This window comes from Pipistrellus hanaki (assembly GCF_964339955.1).
Source record: "Pipistrellus hanaki genome assembly, chromosome: 1".
Taxonomy (NCBI): domain Eukaryota; kingdom Metazoa; phylum Chordata; class Mammalia; order Chiroptera; family Vespertilionidae; genus Pipistrellus; species Pipistrellus hanaki.
Window position 1 is genome coordinate 158,885,407 of NC_140503.1, and position 22,139 is coordinate 158,907,545.

At 37.3% G+C, this 22,139-nt stretch overlaps 1 protein-coding gene across 7 annotated transcripts in view; it reads left to right on the forward strand.

Moving 5' to 3' along the window:
• The window catches only part of MAPK10 (mitogen-activated protein kinase 10), a 261,568-nt gene that overhangs the window by 234,785 nt on the left and 4,644 nt on the right, over positions 1 to 22,139 (forward strand). For all 7 annotated transcript variants that reach the window (XM_084882130.1, XM_084882127.1, XM_084882128.1 and 4 more), the window contains 2 exons: positions 12,785 to 12,848; positions 14,597 to 14,674. In XM_084882130.1, the coding sequence (XP_084738256.1) occupies positions 12,785 to 12,848; positions 14,597 to 14,674 (142 nt within the window). The remainder of the gene's footprint in view (positions 1 to 12,784; positions 12,849 to 14,596; positions 14,675 to 22,139) is intronic.

Here is a 22,139-nt window from a genome sequence, read left to right on the forward strand (position 1 = left end):
ATATTTTTCTTCACAATAGAGGCCTTTTAATAATTTATGCACCCACAAAATATAGAATAAAAATGAATTTATAATAAAAATGTTTGCCAATATTTACCTGATAAACATATGTGCATAAAAGTGATACATGGCTCAGTGGTTGAGTGTTAACTTATGAATAACAATTGGATTCCTGATCAGGGCATATGCCTGGGTTGTAAGCTCAGTCCTTAGTGGGGCATGCAGGAGGCAGCTGATCAGTGATTCTTTCTCATCATTGATGTTTCTCTGTCTCCATTTCCCTTCTTCTCTGAAATAAATAAAAATACATTTTTTAAGAAGTGGTACATGAATATTTTCTTATATAATTAGCCAGGTGTATCGAACCTACATAGATGGAACAAATGGGAATTGATTAACAGAACTCTTCACACCTGGTTGGAAATTTTCACGAGTCCAGGACATTTATGTAATGTTCTAAGATTTTTTTTCAGAGATATCAATTTAAAAAGGGGAAAAGAGTAAATATTTGCAATGAAAAAAGTAGTACATTTTTAAATTAGGACATTTTGGAATTGAAAAAAAAATAAATTTTAAGTTAAAATCAATTTGTATTCCGATAATGGAAGTTGAGTGTAGGTAAATCACTTTTCCTTGCAACAGTTTCTAATTCTGTAATTCAGTTTCTGTATTTACTGTGGATTCCTATCCTGGGACTGCTCATTTATGCTAACTAGATCAGTGTGCTTTCCCCCGGGTAATGTCTCTAGGACACATGTGTCAAACACAAGGCCCGCGGGCCAAATCCAGCCCGCCAGGCCTTGCAATGTGGCCCGCACCGCGCTGTCATCACTGCACTCCGCTGTCAGTTTATGACATTGTTAGTTTATGACTGTTCAGTAAACCATTCGGCCCGCGATTTAGGCTGGATTTTAGATTTTGGCCCCTTCTCTGATTGAGTTCGACACCCCTACTAGGATGTATTGCTATTGAGTCATGTTACTGATGTGGGAGTGCTGAAATCTTCTTTTCACTCATCATTTGCTTCTGTTTTGTGAATGTAGGGCAGAGATGCAAATGACATGTGGCTTTAATATGCTGACTCAGCAGTGTTTGTGTTGGATGTGTTGGTTTTCCAACCAGAATGTTTTCCTAGCTCCTATAGAGTTCATTTTTTTGTCCTATAAGGTATCATTGAGGCTAATGTGGCCTTTTGCCTGTGGAAAGTTGTAATAAAATCTGTTGCCTGTCAGAATTTTAAGTTAACATACTTTCTACAAAACCTTCCATATGCCATTATCATATCACACATTATGTTGGATTGATCCATTTTTATGTTTATCTCCCCATGTTTACTGCTCTAAAGTTCCTTGGGAGCAGAAATGCATCTTTGCCTACTGAGTGGCTGATAAATATTGTATGATCAGCACATGCCATTTTAATTTAATTAAACTGTACTGTGCTGAGCTCTAGTGTTTATAAAAAACCTTTTCTCAAATCCAGTCTTATTAAAGCCTCAGAAAAACCCTCTCAAATGATGAATATCTTCAACCAATATTACTGACCTCATTCCAACTACGCCACACAAGCATCATCTCTACCCTGGACCATGTAATAGTCTCTACCTTGTCTCTGCTCTATTCTTGTCCCCTGTGGTCTAGTCTCTGGAGGGCCAAGAGCTTTCCCTTTAAAATGTGAAACCGGGTAAGTGATTTCTCAGGCAATTATCTCCAATGGTTTCTCATTGTATTTATAACAAACTCAAACTACTCACAATGGTTTACAAGGCTCTGTTCAATGTTGTTCCAAATTTTATTAAAACCATTAGTAAAAAGGTGTTTTACATTGTGACCCAGTTTACATATACTCATTAACACACACACACACACACACACACACACACACACACACACACACCACACGCACCCTTCATACTCTGATATATTCTATCTCAGTCTACTTTTCTAGGTTACATTAAAATGTGAAAATGTGCTAGTAATGATCCACCAGTTTCTTTCATGACTGCAGCTTGGAAATCATGCTCTACTTTACCTGGCTCTTGTGTACTTTTCTGATTCCATTTTCTGTGCTCCCCCTTTCCACGTGACTCCCATGTGCTGGCTTCCTTGCTGTTCACTCACTCAGCCAAGCAAGCGCCTGTATCCATTAGGGAAGAAGAGTGCCCTGGCCTGAAATCAAACCCTGACCTCCTGGTTATAGGTTGATTGATGCTCAACCGCTGAGCCACGCTGGCTGGGCTCATTGCACTTTCTTCTGCCTGGAACAGTCTTCCTCCAGATATTCATAGGGCTCCTTCCACTACTTTGCTCAAATTTTTGCTCACATATTACTTTCTCAAAGAAGCTTTGTGAATGTCTATTCTGTGTTATATCAGTGTTAGACTCTGATGAACAAAGACATAACCTTTGTGCTCAAGATTCTGTCCTCCAAAGGTAGGAAGGGAGGTAGGGAGGGAGGGGGAAAAAAAGATTCTGTCCCCCTAGTCTAATTAGAAGGAAAACAAGTAAATTTTGAGAGCTGAGGGCTCACATTTTAACCTTATTAGAGCACATAGAAAAACTCAACTCAGTAATGTGGGTTAGTGAAGAGTCCTTGGAGGGACTAATATTTAAATAGAAAGATTGAAGATAAAGCAGGAATTACCTAAGTGAAGAAAAACAGGCAGAAGGAAGTTTGGTGCAAAAATCCCAGGGTCAAGAGAGGGTTGGGAGAACTGCAAATCTTTGGGGGTGCCTTAATGGAGAAGGGCAAGAAGTGATTTGGTCTGCTGAACAGGTAAGGAAAGAGTCTTTAAACACTGTGATAGAGCATGCACTCTATCCTAGGATAACGGGAAACCATTAAAACTAGCGAGCAGAAGAATAGCATTATCAGAGTTGAACTTCTAAAAGGTCACTCTGTCTGCAAAATGAGGCTGGAAAAGAGAAAAAGAAGATGGAAGGCAGGAGGATAAATCTGTAGTAATATAGGTTAGAGAGTGGCCAGTGAGCAGACATGGGCAGAAGACTAAAGAGATGTTTAGAAGCTAACATCAACATCAATCATAAATAATAATATTTTGGGCTTAGGGATAGTAAAACTCAAGGATGACTTATAGCATAAGTCATAGCATAGAGTATGTTGGTTAATAAATAGGTGTTAAATGAATGAATGACAAAGAAACTTAAGACTTGGACATTGGGTGATTTATGGTACAATCAATCAGCATTTTTTATGTAAGAACCATAGAACAATTCATTTCCATAGAACAGTAGCTAGATTTTCCATTTTCATGACTTGATTAAATTTTTTGGTGGTATAAAGCTAATAAATTTGTGATCTGACATCTGAGAAAGCTACAGAACAGAATGAAAAACAGAGAAAACTGAATTTAACTTGTCAAGCCACTAACACATTATTTAATTAAGTTTTCTAATTATACTCAGTTCATGTTATAATTACAATTTACATTGCTAGCTTTTAAAGGTTGCTCTGGACACTTAGTGTTATAATCTCTCTCAACAACATCAGTGCTTTTCATATATAATAAATTATAATACAACTAGAGGCTGGATGCATGAAATTCATGCATGGGGATCCTTCAGCCCAGCCTGCACCTGCTCCAATCTGGGATCCCATGAGGGATTGGGTAGTCAGACATCTCTCTCACAATCCTGTACTGCTGGCTCCCAACACCTCCCCTGCCTGCCAGGCTGATCACCCCCTAACCACTCCCCTGCCAGCCTGATCAACACCTACCTACTCGCCTGCTAGCCTGATTGCCCCCAACTGCCCTCCCCTGCTGGCCTAGTCCCCTCCAACTGCCCTTCTCTGCAGGCCTGGTTGCCCCAACTGCCCTCCTCTGCAGTCCTGGTCCTCCCAACTTTCCTCCCCTGCTGACCTGGTCTCATCCAATTGCCCTCCTCTGCCAGCCTGGTCACCCCTAACTGCCCACAACCACCCTCCCCTGCAAGTTTTCTTGTGGCTGCCATCTTGTGCCAACATGGGAGCAGCCATCTTTGACCACATGGGGGCAGCCATATTGTGTCTTGGAGTGACAGTCAATTTGCATATTACTATTTTATTAGATAGGATGCTTTGCACATTACAAGTTCTCAAGAGGGGTTTGTTGAATTATATGGAGTAATATTTGTTATACATTGGGAAAGTGTCTTTTAGATAAAGCAGTATATGAAATCTTTCCTAATGACAAGGACTTATTGCAAACTAAGTGACTTGCTCAAGGTCATTTGTCTTGCTTGGGTCAGAAGCAAGGGTGCTATGAGCCCTGTGCTCTTCCCCTTGCTCCTGGCAGGAAATCTGTGACTTATTAAAGGGGCTCAGAGATCCTTCTAGCTCACTTTGATTGAACTTATTGTAAGATACAAATATCATGTCATTTTATTTGTGATTTATGAATTTCCCTAATTTTATTCTTTTTAAAGCCTTAGTATAATGATGATTTCTGTTGCCACAGTTTATTCTATCGAGAAATAGATATCATTGAAGATGAGAGAAAGCTAGTTTCTTTATCTAGGATATTTTCTCCTGTATTTATACAAAGAAAGCATACATAGGCAAATGACAAAACTTTGATTACCATATAAATAAGATGGGACAGAGGTCTTTATCTTGATTGCATGATAAAATTACTAGGTTTTTTTTTTTTTTTTTTAATATCCTGATGACTAGATCTCACTACAGATCAATTAAATCAATATCTCTGAGGGTGGCATTCGGTCATCAGATCTCTAAAGCTCTTAGATGATTTCATTGTGCAACTATAGTTGAGAACCCCTGGATGAGAGCAACTTGATGAAATGATGAACTCTCTCAAGCACCTTTTACTTGATGTTTGTTTTTTTCTAACCACAAGGTGGCAGCATCACAATAGAGCGCATGCAAGACCAGCCCCTCTGTTGAATGGACAGGGACATTTGTGTCTGTAATACTAGTTAAAAGCATTGGAGTGTTCCTCCTGACAGCATTGACTTTTCTGTTTCCTGTTGTACTCTGTTGGCTTGCTTCACTGAGAGCTCTTTTAGATATATTTATTTTAACAGCTTAAAATTAGCAGGCCCTCTAATTGGGTGGAACAAGGCAAAGAACACGGATTTTGAAATCAGATAGATTTGGGTTTAAATATTGTTTCTGCATCTCACTAATAGTAAATGTAATATCTTTGTGCTTCAATGTATGCCAAGAAGAGGATACACTGAAGGACTGTTATAATGACTAAATGAAGTCATATATGGAAATCAACTTTGTATGATATGGATGGTATGGTGATGAAGATGTTGAAGAGGAAGTGATAATTCTGGGATGGAGCCAGATATACAGAGTCCAAGAAAACCCAGAATACAGTATTTTTTCATGTACAGTCTTTCTTTTTTCCATGTGGGTCTCTTTTTCACCTACATACGTTCTATCTTTCACTTTCCACCGGTGCTTATACAAATATGCATGCTCTTAGTCTCTTTCATTTTAAAGAACAAATAACCACAGCCAATTTTTGTTTTACTACACCTTTACCAATGGAAGACACCATTAGCAAAGGAAATACCTTCTATCTTTATCCTCAAGTTTCTGTAAAAAAGTAGCATATGTTTGCCCACAATTATTCTAGTTCACTTGTCAAACCTTGAAACTCTAAGATCACCAGTGGCCTCCTAAGAGGCCAGATGTAAAGAAAATTGGCATCTCATGCATCTTTGCCATTTGAGTCAGTGGATAACACCCTCCTTCCAAGAACATCCCCCCTTGTGGGCTGTGATGACAGCTCTCCTGTTCCTCAATCACCATTGCTGAGTATTCCCTTAGAATGTGACTCCCAGAAGTTCTCTCCTGAAGCCCTCACTTTTTTTCTCCATGGAAATCTTACCTTTGACTATAGCTTAATTTTTTATTGTTGAAAGTTTTACATATGTCTTCTTTCCCCCACTTGACACCCCGACCCCCAGCCATTCTCACCCTGGGTAAGCCCCCACCGCCCCAGTGTCTTTGTCCATTGGTTATGTTAATATGCATGCATACAAGTCCTTTGGTTGCTCTCTAACCCACCTCCCCTGCCATTTGTCTCTGGATCTATTCTTGTTCATCAAATTATGTTGATCATTATATCCCGCATATGAGTGAGATCATGTTATATTTATCTTTCTCTGACTGGCTTATTTCATTTAGTATAATGCTCTCCAGATCCATCCATGCTGTTGCAAATGGTAAAAGTTCCTTCTATTTTAGAGCGGCATAGTATTCTGTTGTGTAGCTGTACCTTAGTTTTTTAGTCCACTCATCTGCTGATGGGCACTTAGGTTGTTTCCAAATCTTAGCTATTGTAAATTGTGCTTCTATGAACATAAGGGTACATATATCGTTTCTGATTGGTGTTTCTAGTTTCTTGGGATATAGTCCTAGTAGTGGGGTTACTAGGTCAAATGGGAATTCCAACATTTTTAACTTTTTGAGGAAACTCCATACTGTCTTCCACAGTGGCTTACACTAGTCTGCATTCCCACCAGCAGTGCACGAGGGAGGGTTCCTTTTGCTCTGCATCCTCACCAGCACTTGTCCTTTGTTGATTTGTTAATGATAGCCATTCTAAAAGGTGTGAAATAGTACCTCATTGTTGTTTTGATTTGCATCTCTCGGAGGATTAATGACTTTGAGCATGTTTTCATATGCCTCTTGGCCTTCTGTATATCTTTTTTTGAAGAGTGTCTGTTTAGGTACTTTGCCCATTTTTTGATTGGTTTGTTTATCTTACTTTTGTTAAGTTGTATGGGTTCCCTTCAGATTTTGGAGATTAAACCCTTATTGGAGATAACATTGGCAAATATGTTCTCCTATGCAGTGGGCTTATTGTTTTGTTGATGGTTTCCTTTGCTGTGCAGAAGCTTTATATTTTGATGAAGTCCCATTTGTTTATTTTCTTCTTAGTTTCAATTGCCCTAGAAGCTGTACTGGTAAAGATATTATTATGACAAATGTCTGCTATTTTGCTGCCTATGGCTTCTCCTAGGATTTTTATGGTTTCTCATCTTACGTTTAACTCCTTTACTCATTTTGAGTTTATTTTTGTTTATGGTGCAAGTTGTATCTAGTTTCATTATTTTGCATGTATTTGCTTAATTCTCACAACACAATTTATTGAATAGACTGTCTTGACTCCATTGTCTGCTCTTGACTCCTTTGTCAAATATTAATTGAGCATAATGGCTTGGATTTGTCTCTGGGTTGTCTGTTCTGTTCCATTGGTCTATATGTCTGTTCTTGTGCCAATACCAGACAGTTTTGAGAACAGTGGCTTTGTAATATAGTTTGATATCTGGTATTGTGATCCCTCCAACTTTGTTTTTCTTTCTCAAAATTTCTGCAGCTATTCGGGATTTTTTTTTTTTTATTCCAGATGAATTTTTGGAGTTTCTTCTAGGTCTTTGGAGTATGCTGTTGGTATTTTAGTGGGATTGCATTGACTCTATAGATTGCTTTGGGTAGTGGACATTTTAATGATGTTGATTCTACCAACCCATGAACATGGTATATTCTTCCATTTGTTTATGTTTTACTCTATCTTTTTCTTCAGTGTCCTGTAATTTTCTGAGTAAAGGTCCTTTACCTCCTTGGTTAAGTTTGTTCCTCAGTATCTTAATTTTTTTGTTGCAATAGGAAATGGGATTTTTTGTTTTGTTTGTTTTGTTTTGTTTCTCTTTCTGTGAGTTCATTATTGGTGTATAAAAAAAGCCATAGATTTCTGGGTGTTAATTTTGTATCCTGCTACATTGCCAAATTCATTTATTAAGTCTGGTAGTTTTTTTGGTGGAATCTTTAGGGTCTTTTATGTACAATATCATGTCATCTGCGAATAATGACATCTTCCTTCTTTTTCAATTTGGATGCCTTGCATATTTTCTTAAATGGATTTTCTGATCTAATTTTGTACTGGAATTCATCCTTCTTGATTGAAGCCTTATAATAAATAATGCATCTTTTGTCAATCCTCCAACTGCAAAGGTTAATGAGGAAAAAAATAGGAGATAACATTATTTTCTTTAGTCCAATTTCTGAATTAATAGAGAAAGCACCCACTGAAAAACAATGCTATTTAAAACTCTCATTGACATTTCCAATGGGGCAGCTAAACACAGAGAGAAAAAGTGGAACAAAACCATATTGCCTGTTTAATTAGGATGAAAGAAATGAAATACAAACATCAGCAACTTGATGATTGTCATATGGTTCAGAACAGGACTGGTTTGGGAAAAATGTTAATTCAGGGCTCAAAGATGGATAAATGAAACAACATAGTACAACTTGGATTTCTCATATCTGTTTCTCATCTTTTTTGAGATGCACGTGTGTAGAGTTCATGATGCTGTCCAAGATATTTTGGCAAACAGCATTGAGGAATATAAGTGTTGACTACTTGGGTGATAGTTGCCAGATCTAGCTACATGTATAGATGATAGGAAATTGGAACAGAAATCAGAGTGGCAGACTCACATTTGCCACTAATGTAAGCCTTTTGTAAGTGTTGAATTATTCAATTTAGCATTTCTTCAACCCATAATAACTTTGTTGTTCTGTTTTTTTTTTCTAAGAGATCATACATTTTATTCCTGCCACTAATTAACTCCATGACCATGTACAAATCACTTAAGCTTTCTGAGTTTTTATATTCTTATTTGCAAAGTGAACAAAGGTGGCATTAGGTAATTTCTAAACTCTCTTCCAACACTGACAATCTATGATACTGTTGAAAACAGATGTATCTTGAAGATTAAGAAAAGAATCAATTCATACATTTTGCTCAATGAAGAAGTATTATTTAAATATATGATATAAAACGAAGTCATATGAGAGAGCAACTTGTAACTTAAGAAAATCAATCAGAAATTTGAATAGGTTCAGTTAGAGATCTCTTCATCAAGAAATCATGCCCAGCAACAAGAACCAAGAGAATGCCAATAGAATTCAGATTCCTCAGTCCCAATTTTATTATATAGAATAGCACTCTTTTATGTACTTTCTGGCAAGAGGCATATTTTATAGCTAAGTTTTATATTTCTAAAGATGGGGAAATGCAAGGAAATGCTGACTTGATATCTTAGGGCAACAAAAGGTACAGCTACAATTGTTGAGACCCCGGTGGTAGGGAAATGTTGCAGTTCAGTTGTTTTCTTCATCCTTTTAGAGATCTCACAAATATGAATTCTCACATAATTAGCCGCAAACATTTATGAGTGTGAAATGACCAGGGGCTATTAAAAACTACAAAGACAGGCAGTTGTGGAGTAGAGGGATAGAAGGGATACATGAGATAGTACTTTCAACAATAAAGGTCAATTTAAAAGAATAAAAAACAAAACAAAACAAAAAAAACTACTAGGACACTAGAACAAGCCAGGACTCTTTGGGGCAAATTGAGACCTACCATCTCCCTATTGGCTTGTTTCAATTCTTGTTTTATTACTTTACTTTAAATATTGTTTACTTTAAATATTGTTTACTTTAAATATTGTTTCATTATAACTTATTTTAGATTCATCTCAATTACCATTTGCTCTGACTTATTCTTTAAATTGGGTTTTAAATGAAGTCTCATCATTAATTAGCTATGTAACTTTAAGATATTTTAAAAGGAATTTCTTCGAGTCTTAGTCTCATCTATGAGGGAATAGATGGAGCCTAGTTTATATTCTCAGAAAATAAAAGTGCCTTACCTTAATTAGAGAAAGAACAGTTCTCTATTTATTAAGCCCTCAAGGATAGTTGAGAGAACAGATATGAGAGTATTATAAACGTCTTTTTTATCTTTTCAGTCTCACAGTCTGTTTTAAAGTTCTTTTTTATTTTATTATATACAATGTCCATATTGGTAAGAGGATATTTCTTCTACATTGTTCTGATTATTTAGGTGCTATCTTCTACTAATGTTCCCTACTAAGGACCTACCTGGATCTTTTTAAATATGGTGGCAGTTTTGAGTTTTGGAAAACTATACAGTGTTTATAGGCATGGTTTATTGTGCCTTGCAAACCAAAATCTTTGTTTCTCTTTCAAGAAACGTTCAATTATTTCCTCTTTTTGAAACTCTCTGATCACAGGACTTCTATAACACGGCAATATCTTCATTCTCTATGCTTGTCTCTAAATGATGCTTGCCTCCTCTCCCTCCTCCCTTTTCTCTTCCTCCTCCTCCTCTTTCTTCTTGTATTTGTGCTCCTCTGGCCAACCTTTAACCCTTAGTATCTGACAGGGTCCACTTTAGCTTTTTACTCTTTCTATCTGCATTCCCTCCATGGGTGACCTCATGCATCTACTGTCATGTTTTCAAGGAACACCTCTCAAATCTGTACATCTCTAGCCAATAACATTCCTGTTTAATAATGTGGGGAGAGGGAACAAATGGGCAGTAGAATACTGGCTTCTCTGTGCAGATGGAGGCAGGGAATGTAATGGACCATGGCATGCTAACGGTTGCTGACTAAGCACATGTGTATGTGTGTTTGAATAAGACATTACTCTCTTTGGTTTACTGGTCAATTAATCTTTTATATTGTTTTGTAAGAGACGTTTTTATGTGAATGTACCCTTTCACGGCAGGTGATTGCATCCCTTCTTAAAAAAAAAAAAGGAAAACAAAAACCCTGAACATGGAGCTCTTTTAGCCATAACTATAATGCAAGTGTTTTTTTAAAACAGCCCTCCTGGGTTTTCTGAAAAGAAAAATATTGGACTCCGTACCCTGCTTTCTTTCTTGTGGTTGTTTGTGGTTAGAATTTATGTACTTTGTAGTTTATATATCAGCAACAGCTGGATGCTGAAGCTCCAAGGAAAACTTCTCTCAAAATAGTTTTGTTGCAGAGAAAATGGCATTCATGAACTTTGGCATGAGCTATGTTCAATTTTGAAACTTGAAAAACCCACCGCATGGAGAAGCCAGCCACACAGGATCCTGAGCTGGTCTATTGTTACAAGAGGAAAGTGGTGTCAACAACGCACAGAGCTCCTGAGACCTCTGAGGAATTGTGCACAATGTGTCTGTCCAGCAGGGTGCGCAGGCTAGGCCCACTTAGATGGGGACCTTACCACAGAACCACACAAGAGCTCAGTAAGAGGCAAAGTGGGAAACTGTTTCTCTGCAAAGCTTCTTTCCATGACCCGAGTTTGGCTCTGCATTAGCTGACTTAGAAAACAGCTTCACAGATCTTCAAAAATGACTTTGTTTTACTCATTAAACCATAACATTCATATAATTTGGGAGTCCTTTATAATTGAGGTGGAAGATCCAGCCATGGTCAGGTCTCCAGAGCAGTGCCCTATTATCCCAGTCCCCTTACCTTTCAAGTCGGTGTTTCTGTGTTCTCAGTAATGCCGTGGGGTAGGAGGGTCTCATTCTGCTTGGCCCTGTCAGCTGACCACGTCTGAATCACAGTAGCTGGTTTAAAGTCTTAAACCCCAGTAGCAATCACTGTTGTTAAACGAATATCTGGCCTCATCAGTACTTATTGCATGATAATTAAGTTGCCCAAAAACAACTCGTCAGTCTTCTATCTTCCTATCCAGCTGCTTCTATAGTATGTGAGGCTGTCCCAGCCTGCCATGGCTAGGACCCCTCTGTCATGATCCACACTACTAGCGATCTGGATGCAATAAAGAAGAGCCCCTATGGTATGTGGGTGCTGCCCGTGGGCCAGAGACCCTCCCATAGAAGCCAGAGCTGTCTCTGAAAACCTTGTTCAAAGCCTTCTGGCAACAGTTTCTGTGAGAAACTAAAAGAGGTACTCAGCACAGTGGCTCAGGATTAATAGGACACTGTTGCTTTAGGAGTGCTGGACAGGAGGAATTCTGGAGTCCCCTCTCTCATGGCATCTGGCATTTTGTAGCTCTTTCTTTCACTCAATTCGTTGCCAGCTGAGGCATCTCTCTGCCCCTCTTCTCTTTACCTCCTGGAGATTGTTGTTGTTTTTTTTGTCACTTGGCCTGAATTGGAACTACCCTCAGTCACCGTGATAGATCTCCTCAGGTCCAATCACAAGGAAGAAGTCGGGAAGTTTATCCTCCTTCCTGGCTGAAAATGTTTCCTTTTCCTTCTTTGAACTTGTCATAGCAAGAGGACTGCTGATTCCATGTCAGACTGAAGGCCCTGTCTCATCATTTCTCCCAGGAAGAGCTAACAAGGAGCCACTCAGGGGTTCAAAGTGGCCAATCTCTATAGACAACCGGAAGCTTCTCCGGGCTGAGCGGGAGCAGAATATATGAAATCATTTAACTATAGGGCACAAAGCTATACATAAAAGTGTTTTATTATGCTACCTGAAACATAAAAGGGTGATTAGATCCGGATATTCCTTTACGCTGGAGTAGTACTATGGTCTACTGAGAGGTATTAATCCCTCTTTTTCTGGGGGGTCTAAAAATGGAACAAAATTTTATCTGTGATAGTTTTAATAGGGTTCTCTCACAGGGCAAGTGAATGGATGACATCGAAGCTTCTGGTTTCTTATAATCAAGTGTTATGCTTGCTTTTTAAAGACTGGCTATTGTTTGGGCTTGGGTTTGGAATCAGAACATTTGGGTATATGAGCTCCCAAGATTTGGATTCTGCTACCTTATTTGGTCAGAGAAAATATTGCCATATAAATGAATCCTCCATAAATTTGCGGGAAAATGTTAACTTCTGCACCACTAATTACTCCTTATTTTATGAGATTCTGATCACCACCAAAATCAATTGCTAGCAAGGAATCTCATGCATTGTAAGACTTTAGTCATGTTTAATTTATTGTTTGCTTTTATTTTTCAGCCTCCACCTCAGATATATGACAAACAGTTGGATGAAAGAGAACACACCATTGAAGAATGGAAAGGTGACTCTACTACTTAAATAAACTATACATTTTACTTATTGAAACCCCAAAATATTCTCAAGGCTTTTTCTTTTAAAACAATTTACTAAGAGAGAATTTTCTAATTTCTACCCTCTTATAACATTTTCAAAACTTCTATTGTAAAACTAGATCTGCCTTATCATATTATTAGTAATACTTCATTTACTCAAGAATGAAAGGAATTAAATACTGACACTTTTTAAAACAGTACTGATTATTAAGGTATTTGCCATGGTGGAGGGCAACCTTCAGTTTAACATTTCACAATTAAACATGTTTTATTTGTACATAAATTTATACAAAATGGATAAAATCATGTATGAGATGATTTAGACATTAGAAAATAAAAGATAGTTAATATATCAAATTCATTCATTTGATATGTAGTACTTGAGAATTTAAATAAAAAAAAATACACTAAGTAGCTTATTTTCTTTAAAGTTAGAAGGAATGAATGAATGCATTGATTCACTTTTTCCCAAACACACTGTATGATCGAGATTATACTTATACAGAAACTATAAAAAGTAGTTAAGCCAATATAACTAATTACAGAGTAGAATAAATATGACAAAACCAAATACAGATTAAATGAGATAAAACTTAGGAGGAATATATAATGGAAGATCTAAATGGAAGAAATCTTTGTGCCACATTGCATAAATTAATTCTTATAATTTATAATTAGGAAAATGAAAGAAAACACAGAGGAAAATTCTAGAATGGGGACATAAGAGGAAAACAAAGTGTAGATATGAGAAAGGGGTATCATAAAGATGGTAAAGAGACTCCAGTGGTCAACAGATCATGTTGGAGAATATGGAAAATGAGCATCCTCCTTCCTATACGTGCTATTGCAAGAAAATGTAGACACGAACAGTGAATCAAATAAAAAAAGATGTTAACTGATGGATGGAAAAGACTTAATTTTATCTAAATAAGGACCGAGAAGGCACTCTTAGGGGTTTGTGTTGAGTCAGTAAGTGAAAAGATATAAATATCACTTAAGAAGACAGACATGGACTAAAATGTGAGAAGTGAATACCTGCAGATGTGTAAAAGCCGTAAGCCATGTTAAAGAAGGTCTGGGTAGTGCTGAGTGATTGCTAGTTAGAAGGGGTAAAGTAAAACAAAATGAAAATATACAAGTTTAACTCTAATTTTAAAAAGCCAAAAATAGATGCCAGTTTGGGAATAAATGTAGTAATTATTTAATGGTGGGGCTTAGGCAAGTTTGGTTTGAAAATTCCAAGAGTTGAGTCTGGAAAAAAAAAGTGAAGTAAGAGTTAAAAAAAATTGATAGAAGCTAATGGTTTGAAGTCATGAGAATGTTATTTAAACATAAATATAGTGATTTATTTACAAGGATAGCACATCACCCCTTAAAAAGAGAGTAGAAAAGAAAAATGAATGTTCACAACTGAACCATTAAAATCCTTAAGAGATAAGTTAGAATGTGTTTGGAGTCCCCCAAAGAATTCAGAAAACAATTAAAATGTGTATTCCTCATACATTTATTTGGACAAATGCTTTATTGAGCAACTACTCTTACCAGGTCTGTGCTTTTGTAATAAAATGTAGGATCAGAGGAATAAAGGACTCCCAATTGTGTTCTAATTTACTCAGCCCCATCAAAATGTTATTTGCCATTAAATAAGGAGTGGAGTTTTCTTTGTGGACTAGGAAGAAACTTATTTTTTAATAACACTGGTAATTGTTTCTTACAGAACTTATCTATAAAGAAGTAATGAATTCAGAAGAAAAGACTAAAAATGGTGTCGTAAAAGGACAACCTTCTCCTTCAGGTACTCACTCTCAGTGAATAACCAATAAACCAATACTTGTGTATTTTTCTTGGCCTTGAGCAAGAATTGCGACCAACAATATTGCTTATAGCACTTATGAACAAGTATCACGTGACTGTTGTCTAACAAATTTAGTTGTACTTCCTCACCTTTTGTTAGCTAGAAGAGGCAAAATGAAAACATACAAGTTTAACTTCAGTAATGATAAGCCAAAAAAGAATGCCAGCTTGGGAATAAATGTAATAGTTTTTTTAGCGTTGGTTTTTAGGAAAGTTTGGTTTTACAGATTCAAGAGTTGAATCTAGAAAAAAGATGTAGAGTTGACACATTTATGGAAAAAAATAGTTTTAAGTTCAGTGTGGCATTCTGACTATTCAAATTATGAAGACCCAGCACAGGAGTTCTTTTAGAACTTATTTTAAGATAACGAGTCTTAAAGAAATGTTAACATGGGCTGCTTCAAAGGTAACTGCTACTCATTCAGATGCAGAGCTGTGAAGCTCTGACTACCAAGACAATAGAGAGGTTAAGAAACCCTGAAGCCCAAACCTCTTTCCTCATTCACTCCAGTGTTGAACTCTTCACAGGGTTGGTGTGACGGTAGTTGCAGCATCAACCAAGTTGGGCGCCAATTAATGTCAGCATGGAAAACCTTTCAGTTTGTGATATGCAGATTTGTGCATATACATATGTTGCTATGTAATGTGCTTTAGGATTACTTGAGATAATTTACTTACACTTACTAATGCTAATATATTTTTTCTAAGATTTATGTTCTGAATATAAAGAGAATATAAAAAGAGTTCTAGAAAATGTAATGGCTGCCCTGGCCGGTGTGATTCAGTGGTTGCATGTTATCCTGTGCATCAAGAATTTTCTGGTTTGATTCCTAGTTGGGGCACCGGTCCAGGTTGCGGCACGCCCCCTCCTGGGGACATGCAGGAGACATCCTATCCATGTTTCTCTATCTATCCTGCTTCCTTCCTCTCTCTCTAAAAAATCAATAAAAACATAAAAAAAGAAAATATATGGCTTATACTCAGCTCATGCTGGGAAGAATGTAAGCTGCAAATGATTGGTTTTAAAAAAAAATTTAGTTTTCTACCTTTGATAAGCAATTTCCCCCTAGGATTTTTCAGTTGTTTCAGGAAGAAAAAAAGATGTAATGTGAATTAATAAATGTGTCATATTGTTCTACTCTGAACAAGTTTGTACCTACAACCACTAGGCTGCCTAAATAGATGCATTTCAGTTATGATGTGTTTTTTTCACCTCTAGACTGGAAGAAATGTCAAATTCTATTCCAAATCTCTCCTTTCCTCAAAGAGGGTTAATGGAATCATTGGGGTTGTGTGCCCACCTTATTCATTGTTCCAGCATCCAGATTGCTACAAGCCTGGAGAAGTTGCTTTTCATTTACCTGCATGTTCTGTCTGCTGCCAATTAAGGAACCCAAAGACTGAATCCAATGCCCTCAAGATGCCTCTTGCTACGGCAAAATGACTCCTTGTCTTAAGAATTCCCATAATGGCCAGAACATATTTTGCTGTCATTATGAAGAAGCCAAATTATCAGGGTCCAGTGAAGGGTGACTAGCATTTCAGGCTTTGACTAGACACATTTTAACAGTCTCTTCTATTCATCTTTGGTTAAAGTCATCATTAGTTCATCTTCTTTCCTTTTTCCAAAGTGATCAGAATCGTGCTACCCACTCCAGGACACCCCATCTTCTGCTATTTTCTCTTCCATTTCCCCCTTTGCCATAACCAGGTCTCCTCAACAGCTAATCTTTGATGACGTAAAATTCACAATTTTCTCTTTAACACTTTCACAACACGTCTACAAAAATACTCTCATTTCCATGACTCCTTTTATGTAGCTCAGGGAAGGCAAAAGGGGACTGAGGAGTGTAGAAGTGAGATTAATTATCAAAGGGATGTGATGAGTGGTCTGCCATATGAAGAAAGCTTTACATATTTGGCAAAGAAACACAGTTTATATATAATCAAAGCATACTTTTTAAATCATTAAAACCACAGTTCTTATACAAAAGAAAGTGAAGACATGTAGTAATTTCTTTTAACCCATTCATGAAGAAAATGGCAGAATGACAATGGCAGGTTGATGAAGATGTAAGAAATTAGGATTTATGTAATCTGTGTGCGACAGTGGGAGGGAAAGCTATAGATTTGAGCAAGAATTCCACTAATCAGTGCTCTCCAATGGCTTTGCATCATTTATGATTTAAACTTAGTACCCTCTTGCTGATATTGATGGCCCTGTATAATATACCCAGGCTTTTTCACATGGCACCCCTTCTAGGGTCTTATATTTTTACTAGAGGCCTGATGGAAGAAAATTCATTTAAGAGTAGGCCTTCCTTCCCCCAGCTGCCAGCACTGGCTTCTCTCCAGCCCTGGCTTCATCAGAAAGGACGTCTGGTCTAATTAGCCTTTTATTATTACAGATATGGTGAGGTTCACCACCTTTAGGAATTCTGTTCACTCTAAAGTGTTTGCTTATTAAATACCACATTGTCCCAAAATATCTTTCATATTTGTCCCAAAAGACTTTTCATAAATTCCCAAATGAATAGAATCTTTCTGTCTTTATGGGTATGACTAGTTCCTGTATTTTAGATGTTGCCTTATTACACCTTTAGTGATTATACATTTATTGAGAAGAAAGCCTGGATGTATTCATCCTGTGTACCATGCAATGCCTAATTGCTGTGCCTTGTGCATAATATTAACTTGATAAACATTTATTAATTTAAAAATTGCTACTCAGACCCTCCCTCAGCATATTTCTTGGTGCTCTTCCAAAGACAAAATTCAAGACAGCATCATAACTTTAACACAGTTTGCAATTCAGTATGTTCTGATGCTAGTAAATATTTATTCACTCTATTAATTACCGTGAAGATAAATGAGCCAAGAATCAAGTATATGAAGTGTTGCTACTGCCATTTGCTTATGTTTCAGATAAAGCTTTGCTGCTTTCAGGTAGTTATTTGATTTACTCATTTTTGGTAAATCAAATGTATATTTCTGATTTTTTTTACAGATCTGTTTATAATGTGTTAATAATTAATTGTAAACTATGTCACTTACGTTCTACCTACATGTGAGAAGGCTAAACCACTTTTTAATCACTTCAAGTACTTATAACAATCACAAATTACTGTATTCACATGCCCTAAATTATAATTATATAATTATTAAATGATTTTTTTTATTTTCCTGACTTAACCAAGTTATAGGAAGAATTATTATGGATTTAATCTTTCACTTCATGATTTTAATGTAAGATATTCTTGCTTAATTGAGAAATCATGTATATATAACATCTGTTATGAGATATTTGCATATGATGTATTTGTATGCATAATGCAGAGGCACAGGACAGCCATTCACCAGAGCTTATCCTTCTAGCTCCTGAGAGCCAGTTGTGCTCATCTCTCCCAACTATGAGTTTATTGTCCTTATATTGGTAGCGTGAAACTCACCATGCAGGATTTAAAACATGGAAATTGCCTAATTCTACAAGTCAGATTTTTTTTGCCCTGGAGAGCCAATTATTACACTTTTATTGGCACACCCCTGTGTTTTTGTGTGTGTGCAGGCACAAGATGTACATTTGCAGAAAGTCATGCTGGAAAGAAAAAGCAACTATGCAAAAAGTCAGCTTTCTTGCATTATTCATTATTTATCTGCATATCATAATTTATTTTATAGATAGCTAAGATGAAGTAATATTACAACATAGACTCCCTTAATGCTTAGTCCTGTCAACACTGGGAACTCAACAGCAAGTGAATAAGTTAATACAGTTTCACAGGGACAGAATGTTTCTGAAACCCAAAACCATGTTTTAATGATGCGTTTAAAATATAAATAGGAAGTGAACTGTGCATTTGCAGAAAATACATAGGTTTGAAATTTATTTATGGAATTGTTGTATATCAATAAGAAATACATCTAAATTTCAGATACATTTCTAAATAAATGATTGTACTCCCTTCTGCTATCTGATTCCACTTGCATAGTGATTTATTTTCAAGAATAGCATGGCTGCTTGCTTTCTGAATTGATTTGTAAAGACTGCTGAGGGAATTTCAGCTCATGAATAGAAATTAATTTTCTTCTGGAAGCATTTGTCATAGAATGTTAGAGCTAGAACAAATAAAAGAGGTCATCTAATCTAAAAACTCTGCTCACCACCTCCATTCCACCTGAGAAATAAACCACCCAGAATTATCAATGATTCACCAAGGTACCGATACTGAGTAGGATGGATAGAGCGTTAGCAGAAAATCTCTAATTGAAGATAAAGCTCCACAGATCATTATAATCTACTAGAGGCCCAGTGCACAAAATTCATGCACGGGATGGGGTGGGTGGGGGAGGTCCCTCAGCCCAGCCTGCACCCTCTCAGGGTCCCTCAGGGGATGTCTGACTGCTAGTTTAGATCTGATCCCTCAGGGATCGGGACTCAGTCGGCAGTTGGACATCCCTCTTGCAATCTGGAACTGCTGGCTCCTAACCGTTTGCCTGCCTGCCTGATTGCCCCTCACCACTTGCCTGCCTGCCTGGATCGTCCCAACCACTCTGCCTGCTTACCTGATTGCCTCTACCACTTACCTGACTGCCTGTCTGCCTGATTGCTGCTAACCACTCTGCCTGCTTGCCTGATTGCTCCTAACTGCTCACCTGCCTGCCTAATTTCCCCTAACCACTCACCAGCTTGCCTGATCATCCCTAACTGCTCGCCTGCCTACCTGATTGCCCCTAACTGCCTCTGCCTCAGCCCCTGCTGCTGCAGCTTCATCCAGAAGGTCATCTGGAAGGATGTCTGGAAGATCATCTAGCTGTCTGGTCTAATTAGCATATTATGCTTTTATTATTATAGATAACCTCTCCTCCAACTATATTCCACACACTGTGGAAGTGTGTTCTTCCAAATTAGAGTCACTGTTGTAGTACAAAAATATTGTTTTTCTTGAAAAATCTCAGCCTCAAACAAGTTGAGGCTCAATGTCATGCAGAAAGAGAAAGAAATATATTTCAGTGACTTTTTTTTTCATTTTTGTATTTCTTATAATTCTTTGTATCTGTTTTTTTGTGTGTGGATAGGTCAGGAAAACAATTTCCTTTAAAAATGCAGAACAGCATTTTTCACTGAAATAATAGATACCTTTTGGCTTGATAACTTCGAGTTGAGAAATTTTCAATGATGTAAGTTACTTCTTTCCATAAAAGAAAAACTTTCTCTTACAGTAGCTAGTAGGTGGTATTCCTTATTTGCAACCTGCTAGTATTTTCAGTACTTTAAATGCTATTTTTATTTGCAAACATTTGTAATTCTTAAGATTAAATGCATATGTCTACTGGTTTCCCTGAAAACAGTATAAAAGGAATATTTATCACATTGTTAGGATATCCAGGACAAGTGGCACTATAATCAAATTCAATTTAGTTCATTTTTGTTTAGGAAATTTTCACAAACTCTTTGGCAGTAAATTAACAACTTGAAGCCAAGGTCCATGTCTTGACTCTTGTATTTGTGTTTGGTTTTATTGTCTACAAAGTTTATTTATTGCCTACATGAAAACAGTCTTAGCCGTATCATCCATAAAGCCAGAATTGGCTACAATCAAGCAGGCATTTATTATAGTGCAGTACAGGAAGTCACACAGAAGATCTTTCATAGGACAGTGAGGGACTGGTTAATCTTTAACAACTATCTCTTTTAAAAAAAATCAGAACTGATGATAGTATTTACCAATTTCTGGGGTGTGAGTGTTCTCACTGTGACCAATTTCAGGCTACCAATGTGACATCAATGAAGGCAGAATGGAAAGAGATGCTAATAACTAGCTTTTAAAAGCCACTAAAAGCCAGCCCAGCATACTACTCTAGTTTTTGCTACTTCGATTCAATATTATTTATAAACCAGCGTCCCGGTGCATGAAACTTGTGCACATTAAAAGGGAATTAATTAGAGGAAATATTTGAATATTGCTATTTGCCCTTCCTCTATAATTGACCCAACAATTCCATGCTTAGAATAAAACTTTTACATGACTGTTGATAGCCACATTATTCACAATGGCCAAAAAGTAGAAACAACCTAAATGTCTATCAGCTAATAAATAGATCTGATGCATCCATACAATAGAATATTATTCAGTCATAAAAGGACTAAAGTATTGATACATGCTACAGCATCAGTGAAACTTGAAAACATTATGCTTTGTGAAAGAAGCCAGTCATGAAAGATCACAGGTTGTACAATTCCATTCATAGGATACTAGAGACCCAGTGCACTAATTCGTGCATGAGTGGGGTCCCTCAGCCTGGCCTGTGTCCTCTCACAATCTGAAGCAGCAGGCAGCCAGAGAGGAGCCTAGACCAGGCGCAGCACCACTGCTGCCCTCGCTCATCCAGGCCTCACTGCTCCTGCCACCGCCTCTTGGTAGTGTGCTACCGCAGAGGCAGGAGAAGCTTGCACCACAGCTGCACTCACCAGCCGTGAGCCTGGTATCAGGTGCCCCTCAGTCAATTGAGGAGCACTCCTGCTGTGGGAGCACACTGATCACCAGAGGGCAGCTCCTACATTGAGCATCTGCCCCTGGTGGTCAGTGTGTGTCATAGCGGCTCATCAAATGGTCATTCAGTCATTCAGTTGCTTAGGCTTTTATATATATAGACATCTCTGATAGGCAGTTTTATAGACAGAAAGTAGAGTCAACAGTGCCTTGGGGTGGAAAGTAAGTAAGAAACAAAGAACAGGGTTTCCTTTGCGGGTGATGCAAACAATACCACATTAATTGTGGCGATGGTTGCACAACTATGTGAATCCTAAAAACCACCAAGTTGAACAAATATGTGAATTATATCTCAATAAAGCTATTGCAGAAAGGTATGCAGACAACATTTTGTATTTCAAATTAAAATTAAATCTAAAGCATAGCACCATGATTTGAAAGCCATTGTTGTGTAGGGATATATCACCCAGGAGAAGAATGAACAGTAAGAACAAAGCAATCTTTCTCTGTCAGCCCACAATTGATAGAGTCATTCTTGGAGTTCTGTGTCTAGTTTTAATCTCTATCCTTTAATAAGGATGTGGAAAATTTGGAGACAGTTCTGACAAGTACCTTATAGTGATGCAAATTATTAGAGACCAAAGCTTGTGAAAAAAACATGAGGATGGTAGTGTAATTTAATCCAGAATCAAGAGGAAAAACAGAGCCTGGCACTTGGGAGATGTCAGGGAATCAAGGGTTGTCTGCTAGTGTGAGAAATCTAGTAAATGTCACGAGAGGAAATGAACGAGCTCTGCACTGTCTCTATAAAGGCTGTAATTAAGTAGAGTTGGAATAAATTGAAACCAGACAACTTTACATTTCACAATGTTCAGATAATGAGAGAGTAATTATTTATAAGAGTTTTAAAAATCT